This window comes from Lytechinus variegatus, chromosome 5 (assembly GCF_018143015.1).
Source record: "Lytechinus variegatus isolate NC3 chromosome 5, Lvar_3.0, whole genome shotgun sequence".
NCBI classification, from domain to species: Eukaryota; Metazoa; Echinodermata; class Echinoidea; order Temnopleuroida; family Toxopneustidae; genus Lytechinus; species Lytechinus variegatus.
Window position 1 is genome coordinate 20185751 of NC_054744.1, and position 10891 is coordinate 20196641.

Here is a 10891-nt window from a genome sequence, read left to right on the forward strand (position 1 = left end):
AGCACGTGCATGAGAGGCGGCGGATTGAACGCACTCATGTGCATCTTTTCTATGCATAAAGCGAGCGGCACTCACGCAAAATGGCTTAGAAGTTACAGAAAATAAATGCTCAGCCCGGGTGACTAAAGAGAACTCAGTGATTGTTTCATGATACATGGATAGGGAAATGATATGGATGACAGCTCATAATTCTCCTGCATTTCTCCACCGTCGATCAAAGTCAGGGGAGACACAGCATTATTCGCTCTTCGCTCCCGTAGCCCAACAGATGTTCTCCCGTACACCTGTTAACGTAAACATCATCTCGCTCATCATCCCTAGTCACCATGGTTATGAATAGAACTGATGCCATCTCCTCGCCCACGATCTACGGACGTATAGAAAGATGGCGGGCCTTTCTCAAACGTCGTAGGAAGTTGAAAAGGGATAGTTGTTCTTATCTTGCCGCTACTTGTGCCTTACTGCTACCAATACTTGTTTTTATTTCTCTGTTCAATAATCATATCTTCATCCCAACTCGGTATGATGAGGATGTGATTAAGCGGTCGTTGCGATCAGGTGAGTCACCTTATTTTCATCAATCCCTCAACTCTTTGATTTCATTTGTTGAGCTCTTAATTCCTTTCTATGCAATCATTGATGTCCCTTATGATTTTTTTTTGTAGTTTCGGAATTTTTTTTTACCCTCTCGGGCTCTCCACCCCGTAGTATTGTAGAAATACAATTCATTATTCATTGCCATATGTTTCGATTATTTCCATTTCAAACCTTGCAATAAGACATAGGACTCGGAGATAGATTGTAGGTTTCAGGATATTGTGCACCCAGCCATAGTGTAACTCTATTTTTTCTGTTAAGAAAATTATTTTTTAGTTTCAAAGGACTCACTCATTTCAGTTGCATTTACCATTCAGGTGGTTCTGCACTATTATCCATATACATCGTTTGGTTAATGCGATTTGAAAATCCACCGTAAATCGAATCAACTTTTACACCGTCCATTACTATTAATATATATATAAAGAGAGAGAGAGAGGGAGAGATAGATAGATAGATATAGCCTATCAAAATGATCAAATAATCAAAGGTGCACAATTCTGAAACGCTGACTATGCATGGTATACATTAGACCTGGAAAATCATTATAATTGTACTGGAACATATGGTGTCATCCAAAGGCAATCGATATCTCTCCAGTTAAGACAGTTCAATGCAAATAATGCAATATTTATTATCATTTTACCATAGTTTGCATGGAAGTGGAAAACTGCGTAGGCCTAATTATTAATTGCAAAGAGGAGCGTGAAATGTGATAGTAGCAGCAGACTGTTGTTATTTATCTCCTGTGTCATTGTTATTCTATTCTATATTAAATCACATATTTCACGTTAAACAACCTAATAATAATTACTCCTTTGCACTGTTGTATAGTAATGCATACTTTAAGAAACGAAGAGCTAATTTAGCTCTAAAAGAGCGTGTATAGTGACTGCACTTCGAAGTGCTGATTTGTCTAGTTCAAATTTCAACCAGAAAAATCAGCACTCTGAAGTGCAGTCACTATAAACGCTCTTTAAGAGCTAAATTAGCTCTTCATTTTTTAGAGTGCACTTATACACAGGGCCTATGAATTACTTGTATATAAATCGGAGGGGATCGTATTGTCATTATTCTAATTAATAAATAAAGATTTGTTCATAGGTACCACTGAAGCAGCAGATAATCAATCAAAATAAAAATCCTTGAATCTGTCATAAAATTCGTATAGGCGTTCCTTTATTTTGCTCATGTGCAATCAAAATACAACAGATTGTTATCATGCAACGTAGTAAAGTGCTTCAATCTACAGTGCGTATATCAATAAAAGTTTACACTTTGAAAAAGCCTTGGGAATTAAAAAATATACAAGATGTGGGTAATTCTTTTACATATAATGTTGGGTTTGGGTATCATCTTTCCAATAAAAGTAAGAGTTTTGACAGAATGTTACACTTGAGTGAGCACTGTCCATTTTTGTAAAGCTCGCAGAAATCTGTTTGCCCAGAAATGCTTGTTTTCACGCTGTTTCAAGGGGAAAGGGCTAAATCAAACTTAACATGCGAAACATTTCTCATATATTTCCCTTGCACTTTTAGTCAATTGAAATAAAATTGATACATTCAAGCATTTTGGAACGATTTTGCCACCCAAATTTAAATTTCAACTCTTAGTAAGCACAACCTTTACCATTTTTCTGCCAGCTGGATCTGAGGATATAACTGAATCTGAACAAAAGTTTATATCAGACATCTCCAGCATTTTTTCGCTAAATTTTTATCATTTAATGTTGGTTTACATTTCATTTTCATGTAATAGTTGTTTCTCCACACTTTTTCCGAGCTTGACAATGATTAACAAAATGAAAATCAAGTCTCAGCTGTTTCATGTAAATCACTACTCAGTGTAAAGCAAATATCGTCACGATGGCATCGGTGTGTGGGGGAGTGGGGTGGGGCGCAATTCACTTTTCAAAGTGTATTGGGCAAAGAAACAAATTAAAAAAGGTAAAAGATATCTTCAAATCAATTTTATTAGCTAAATTTCACGTGTTCTTCATGATTAAGGTCTACTTTTATTCGCATAACTATTTCAAAGTTCTGCGCAAATCATTTTTCACTAACTTTTCAAAAGTAAGTGGTGCTCACTCATGCGGAAATATTTTTCGACAGTTATACCGTCATTTGCTTAAATGGATATGTACCAATGTTAAAATGAGGAAAATCTTCAGGATATTACAAATGTACAAACCTTTTTTTTGATACGCACTGTATATTACCGGGCAAGCCTCTGACGGGATTGAGGTTAAAAGACACTTCGTCTTTTTTGCCTATAATGACATTCGTTAGTAAACCGGGTAGCGTTTCATCAATATCTTTGTCTGACAAGTTGTCAGATCTGACAGCTTTTCTTGATTTTGATTGGCTGACAATCACAGTTCCTGTGGTAACTGTCGGATAAAATAAGTCTTGTCGGACAAAACGTCCGACATGTTTTTCATGAAACACTACCCAGATCTACAGGAGACCGTACGACTAATTTTTCAAGCTAATCTTCATTGTTACGCAATAATGGTAACATGAAAAGGCAAATGGAAATCTAATACGATACACCCGAATTATTCAGCATATGATGCATGATGCGAGGAAATAAGTAGGCTCATGTGAATTTTTTTTGTCTGTCTCTTTGTAAAAATTATAACTGAGGAAATGGAGGATCTACTATCAAAAGAACAACTTACTGATGAGCATCTTACAAAATTGTATCATCAAACTGATGATCAAGTATTATTTTAGTATGTTAATTTTGTCATTTTTATTTCATCATAAATCAACACTTTAAAATGTGACATAATTTTCATTTTATTTTATTTCGATACGGTACGTATATCAGCCAAAGGCTGTTCCTCAGAACATACCATTCAGGAAACACATGATATTGTGATATCGGAAGTCATATCACGTGTATTATTACCAGTATTTACCGTGATGCAACCAAACGAATGATTCCCTAGTTCAATATTATGTAAAGGGACGGAACTAGTTTTTTTCCTTGGCAAGGAGGGGTTTGACTGAGAAATTAAGCGAGCAAAAGAAAAAAGGCTTTGACCAAATGAAAGCCGTTTTGGTACCAAGAAATTTGAAAAGCAAATAAAAAACACTGAAAAAAGGGTTTCACTACAAAATGGTTGGCACCAAATGGAGAATATTACTTTATTTACTTGGTAGCCCAAGGGGGAGGGGGGTAGATCCCCTCCTCCGTAGATCCGCCGATGGTGTTCTAAAGTAAATCGCACCGCACTGTCATGCCTTACGCCTGAATATACTTTTGAAAATATTTACATGATTACGATTTTAGGACAGATGACAAATGGAATAACGTTTTGTTCCATCTGTTGCAAAATGCATTGTCCGATTTGTTCATTACAAAATATTTTCATGCATGCGTGCACGATGCATGGGTAGTTGTTTTTAAACCACGATAATGCATTCTTTTCATTACCCGCTGTGAAGTGACGGTATTGGGAATTGATATGCTCTGCATCGTTTTCCGATTTGAATAAAAGCATACATTTTAGTAGTAATGATTTGACATTTTGATTCATGGCCCTGTGCATGGGCGGAAATCCCAGGGGTGTCCCCCTACTATTTTTCGGTCTGTTATGATGGAGAAAAATACATCACTTCACAATTGTAATAATACATGTATTTTGGACTAAAATGACCTTACATTTTGGGTGAAAACTTTTTTTTTTGCTTGTCAATATTTTGGGGGTTAAAATTGCCTTACCATTTTGGGTGATAACCTTTTTTTTCAAATTTTCCAGGCCCTGGTCCCCCCTAAATTTGGGGACAGATTTCTATCCATGGACGTGTGACCAAACATGGCATGTTGCTTCTCCTGTGTTTTCACATGACTTACGATCCATATTATGAAGAATGTAATCATGTCCTATTATGTTTTATCCTATTAGAGGGGAATTATGGAAATCCATCGGTGTCATAATTTTTCTACAGGAAATTTGCAAAATGTCCTTTGTAAACAAAGGTGAACACACCGATTTTTTAAGAAAGCGATGAATGTATGAATATACTTATCTAGAAAAAAAATTTGAGTAAAGATGTCTATTAGTTGTTGACTTTACTGGCTTTCCATAGTTGCGATCGATCGGGTCAATTGCAACTCTTTGTAAGACAGGCCCCAGATTTCTATAAAGAGACCTGCCTTTAAATTCATTACTTACACTTTTGTCCATCTATCCCATTTTGCTCAGTAAACCTAGTGGTTCTGACTCTCGTTTCTCAATCAAAAGGTCATTGGTTTGAATCCCTGTAATGGCCTGCTTTCTTTCAGCAAGAAATTTACCCGTATCGAAATATACTCAACCCAGGTGAGGTGAATTGATACCCCGCTGTATTCATTGACAATGCTGGGAGCACAGCTCTGGCTGATGCTGGGAAATAACAATAGTGCGCCCTGGAATATTTATATAGAAATGGCGCTATTAATGTCCATTATTATTACCATCAGCGATTTAATGATATTGCGATTATTATTATTATTATGTTTATTATCATTACTTTTATTATTATCATTATTATGATTTTATTATTATCGGTATTATCATAATTATTATATTAATCATTATTATTATTGTTATTATTATTATTATTAGTCTTATTATTATTATCATGCGTCATTAAATGGTGTGTTACGCTTTACGAATATTTTCTGTCACCATTAACGTACACCAGGTGGCTGTCGTGTTATAGTCGAAGGAAAAGAGAAACGCAATCCTGACATTTACTTTCAGAAGCAAAATCAACACTGAATATAAATATAGTCGATTTCAAGCTAATAATTGACAAAATAAAGTACTTGTATGAATTAGAACGACGTTTGCACACACTCACACAGACACATAATTTATTTAGTGAGTACACATTTTGCACGTGTTTCTCGTTGACAGAGTATCTCGGAGTTTTAATGTGACTGACCATATTAATATACTGATGATAATGATCAGTTTCAATTTTATTTTTATTTTTTTAATTGAGAAGACAATTTTGATAGCCGGGGTGGATCCAGCTGAGGCCATGATGGCCCCTGAATGTTTCGCGCAATATTTCCAAAACGCAAAAAGATAGCGCCGCAAGCTTTTATGCCTTTTTTAAGTCTTGCCCAACTTTTGAGACCAAATTTGCGACATTTTGTACTTGTGTACAAAGTCTACGGGAGATGAAATTCATAAAAGGATGATTACTTTGTGATTCTAATTGGTCTACTTGATGAATTTAGGGTTTGATTTAGTTGTTGAATGGTCTGTAATAATTTTCATTGAAAAAAATATACAAAACAAAAAAGAAAAATATAGAAAAAATATCTAAAAAAATATAAGAATTTCTAAAAACAAAGAAATACATAAGGGAAAAGTTTGCATTTGCTATTTTTCTTTGTGGAAAACTTTAAATTAGATTACATAAAATACATCTGGATGAGAAGATTCGAAGTGAAATTGAGTGTTCAATATATAAATAATGTTTTTGAAGAATACATTTGCATATTTTATTCATTTTTAATAAAAAGTAATTATTTTCAGATTTTTTTATACTGTCTTGTAGTTTATGTGGTAAGGAATGTGGTGCCGAATTTCGGCGCGATCGCGTTAACGGAAGCAGAGATCAAATAGCCAAGTCCTTTAGGCTGTGTTCACATAGAAGTATACTATTCGGGTATACGGTGCACGTTTTCGAGGGCATGCGAATAGCTTGAATCGAACGATAGGATTTCCTAATACCGGGTCACATGAGAGGGCACTATACGAAAATGCCGTATAGCTGCGTATAGTATAGTATAGTAGGAATCGTACTTGTTCGATTTTCGTGCAGCGTATATACAGACGTGGCAGGTGGTGTTCTGAATTTTCCTATAATATTTACTGTGTGCGTTGGGTAAATGAGGCAAGTTCAAATGAAGTGATTTCTTGGTACTCGTTTTATTGGAATTTCTTAGCACATGCGTCATATTTAAGTTATCCAACACTTCAGAGTTTATCTCATGCACATGCTGTGTGATTTATGTGGGCTCTGCATTTTTCGTTCTGTCTTTTTTTTACCTTGAAATGACTGAAGATAAAAGGTCAAAAATGTCCGCAGCGAAGGCTACTTGAGCTATGTTGTTGTGTATCGCTGGGTCATGATTTTAATTAATTACTTAATTATTCTTATAATAAGTCGATAATAATGTGGAAATAGATTTCATTCAAGAAAATATTGTTTATAAAATAATTTATTTATTATTTCACTTTTTCTATGATTTTACAGAGCTGGGATGGGGGAGTAGAATCAAGCTCCCCCTAAAAATGACGTCATCAAAGCAAAAATAGGAATGATTGATAAAATCAATTAGGCTGATACAGGTTTGAAATCTTAAAATATGAATTTGGAAACATAACTGCAGTATTTCCAATAACATTCCTCAACCCCCCACCCCAAAAAAATAAAATGTTAGTTTTTAGTTTGTAAAATCATATGGCTCAAATAAGCCCATCTCGACGGACTAGCTGAACTAACACCATTTAAAAAAAATCATTAAAAGTTGTATTAAATAGAAGTTTAATAATTTGCAGAGGTGACTTCGTCTAAAGTATCCATTTTGAATATTAAAGTAGGACACGCGTGCTACCTTTATGTGACCCGCCATACCCGTATAGCGTATTGCGAATAGAGTATCGTATACTTCTATGTGTACCCAGCCTTAGGGTTCAGACTGAACTAAATCCTGATTTTACGTTTACAAACAAGATTTAATACATCCCATAATTGCGAAGCTCTTTTCTTTGGGGGGGGGAGAGATTTCACGGTACTTGAAAATTGAATATTCTAAGAACTTTGCTGTTGTTGTTGTTTTGATCGTGAACAATAATAACTGATGAATAATAACTACCTATTTCCACTCCGATTCAAATTTGATAATCTTCTTGAAGTTTCATCTTAGTTATTGACCTCCCTTGCATCATTATTTTGCCATGTTTGAAATGCATAGCGGTATTTATTTGTTCCATGTACTTTCTATTGAGACTCAGTCTTATTCTAGAATGATAGCGAGAATGACTCTTGTCTCTGATTGGGATAATGATTATACTGTTCATTCAAATTCCAAATCAGATTATCTAACCATCTTTTATGATGCTTAAAATGATAATCATTGTTTGACATACTTAGATACAGTTCATTGCCTCTTCGCAAACGTTAATGAATCTGCAGCTGCTTGTAGGTCCTTACATTATCATCTCGTGATGGTCAACATGCATGACGATATCTTTGTTCCATTACATGTAGTCTTATCCTGGAATAACAGAGAGTCAGGCTGTTTTCGACTCCAGTTTAGGATAATGGTATTGCTGTCCATTTAGATTCCAAATAAGATTAATCATCTTTTATGATGTCCAACTTGGTGGTCGTTGTTACAGAAAAGTTCACTTAGCTGTTTGAAATACTTTTACCTACTTATATATGCTTATAGGTCATCCTATTATTATGATGGTCAACATGCATGACGATATCTCTGTTCTGTGTATTTATGTTCTGTGGGGATGATAGAGACTATTTTTTTACATTCTCAATAGGATGATGATAACTGTCCAGCAGCCTACTATACAAATTGCCCCTAATCAGATCGCAAAAAAAGAGCTGCCAGATATGTATCTGGAATTTCTGACTATCAAATTGCGAGCGGGAATGCATTGATAAATCAACTCTCCTGGCAAACTATTGACCAACGTCGAGATTATTTTCTGGCAATTCTCATGTACAAGTGTATAAGGGGCGTTACCCCTCCCCGCTTATCAAATGAAATTGAAAGGTTCTTCGATCGCCATGGCATGAACACTAGGAATGCAAATTCACTAAATGTAGTATTACCCAAACCTAATATATCCCTATTTAAACAATCCTTTAAATATGCCGGAGCAGTAACTTGGAACAAACTCCCGGAAGACATCCAGAATGCCATTTCTGTTGAAAGTTTCAACCATCATTACAAGAAATTTCGCTTAAATCTATAACAATTATTTAACTGTTCTACTTTGATCCATATATATCTGTAGTATTGATACTATTAGCATGATTGCCAAATAAGACACATCTACTAATCATCAATGTGTCTGGATTTCCTATGAGTATTAATATTGTTACGACTCTTTAAATTGAGACCCATTCCTGTCTTGATATCGATGTATAAAACCTCATTCTTTTTTCCTTCACTTCTTTATACTATGAGATAAATCTTCCTAATTGTTCCCTTTTTCTGATTTTTCATTCTTAGCATTATTTGTTTTTTAATCTTGCTGTTTATAATTACATGTATTCCTCATTATTTGTAATCTTTCCTTTTAATATGTGTATATTTTCTTTATGCAGGACCATTATGTGAAACAGCCTGCGAGCTGATTAATGTTTTATCCTGTTGAAAGATGTTTTAATGAATGAATAAATAAATAAATAATACTGTCCATTTAAATTCAGAATCACATTTTCAAACCATATTTGAAATAAGGCTTAAATTCCAATAATTTCAAAAGTGAAGTGATTTTACAGCATAGCTTTTAGACATCCTCGATACTCTGTTTTGTAAAAGGGGTAATCCGGGCTGAAAATATTCATATCTTTATAGATAGAGAAAAATTCACGGAGCAAAATGCTCAAAATTTTATCAAAATCGGATAACAAATAAAGGAGTTATTGAATTTTAAAGTTCAGCAATATTTTTGAAAAATAGTTACATGCACGTCATCATAAATATATTCATTCATTTTCTTTTCTTCTGTTATTACATAAAATCATACTTGTTCCATTTTTACAGATATGTTTGAATAATGTGTCTCCTTTATAATGAAAAAAAAAGTTGCAGCAACGATTATCTAATGAGCTAAATAAATTATCAATTCATTTTTTTAGTTCTTGGTATAGAAAAAAAAATTGAATAAACCCAATGTCATATAATGAAATACAAAAGAACAAGTGGGGATAAGACATCAATTGCCTTATTGAATATTCATGAAGACATGCCTAGAACTGTTTCACCGAAATAAATGCAAATCTTTAAAATGCCATAACTTTTTATTCCTTGTCCGATTTTGTTCAAACTTTAAGTGTTTTGTTTGTCTGATTTGTCTTTATGTGTTTAAATCACACTATTTTCAGCATGGAGCATTCGTCAAACGATCAGTATTTTGTTAACTGTAAGATAGTTTTTGTGGGAAACCGGTGAAAACACGTATGTTTCATGAAATTATGGAAATACAAGCATTGTTTCGAAGAAACATAACTTCGTTATTTCTTGACCATTTTCTGCGATTTAGCTATCAAATTAAAGAGAAGATATTGAACTTTTTTGCATGTGATTTTTTTTTTAAATTTTGATACCCCCGCCAAATGACTTTTGCTATCATTTCTTCAAATTGTTTTCTTGTCTCACCTGCATAGCAGAGTGAGACTATAGGCGCCGCTTTTCCGACGGCGGCGGCGGCGTCAACATCAAATCTTAACCTGAGGTTAAGTTTTTGAAATGACATCATAACTTAGAAAGTATATGGACCTAGTTCATGAAACTTGGCCATAAGGTTAATCAAGTATTACTGAACATCCTATTAGAGTTTCATGTCACATGACCAAGGTCAAAGGTCATTTAGGGTCAATGAACTTAGACCATGTTGGAGGAATCAACATCGAAATAAGTTTTTGAAATGTCATCATAACTTAGAAAATATATGGACCTAGTTCATGAAACTTGGACATAAGGTTAATCAAGCATCACTGAACATTTTGTGCAAGTTTCAGGTCTCATGATTAAGGTCAAAGGTCATTTAGGGTCAATGAACTTTGGCCGAATTGGGGGTATCTGTTGAATTACCATCATAACTTTGAAAGTTTATTGGTCTAGTTCGTTAAACTTGGACATTAGAGTAATCAAGTATCACTGAACATCCTTTGCGCATTTCAGGTCACATGACCAAGGTCAAAGGTCAATGAACTTTGGCCGAATTGGGTGTATCTGTTGAATTACCATCATAACTTTGAAAGTTTATGGATCTGATTCATGAATCTTGGACATAAGAGTAATCAAGTATCACTGAAATTCCTGTGCGAGTTTTAAGTCACATGATCAAGGTCAAAGGTCATGTAAGGTCAATGAACTTTGGCCATGTTGGGTTTTTTTTTTGTTGAATAACCATTATATCTCTGTAAGTTTATTGGTCTAGTTCATAAAAAGTGGACATAAGAGTAACCATGTATCACTGAACATCTTGTGCGAGGTAGAGTAGTTTTCGAAGTCAGCACTGCTGCTATATTGA

At 34.5% G+C, this 10891-nt stretch overlaps 1 protein-coding gene across 1 annotated transcript in view; it reads left to right on the forward strand.

Annotated features, from left to right (window-relative positions):
* The window catches only part of LOC121415681 (sodium/potassium/calcium exchanger 3-like), a 48616-nt gene continuing 37725 nt past the window's right edge, over positions 1–10891 (forward strand). Inside the window, exon 1 of the mRNA XM_041608984.1 lies at positions 1–558. Within this exon, the coding sequence (XP_041464918.1) occupies positions 327–558 (232 nt within the window). The 5' untranslated portion in view covers positions 1–326. The remainder of the gene's footprint in view (positions 559–10891) is intronic.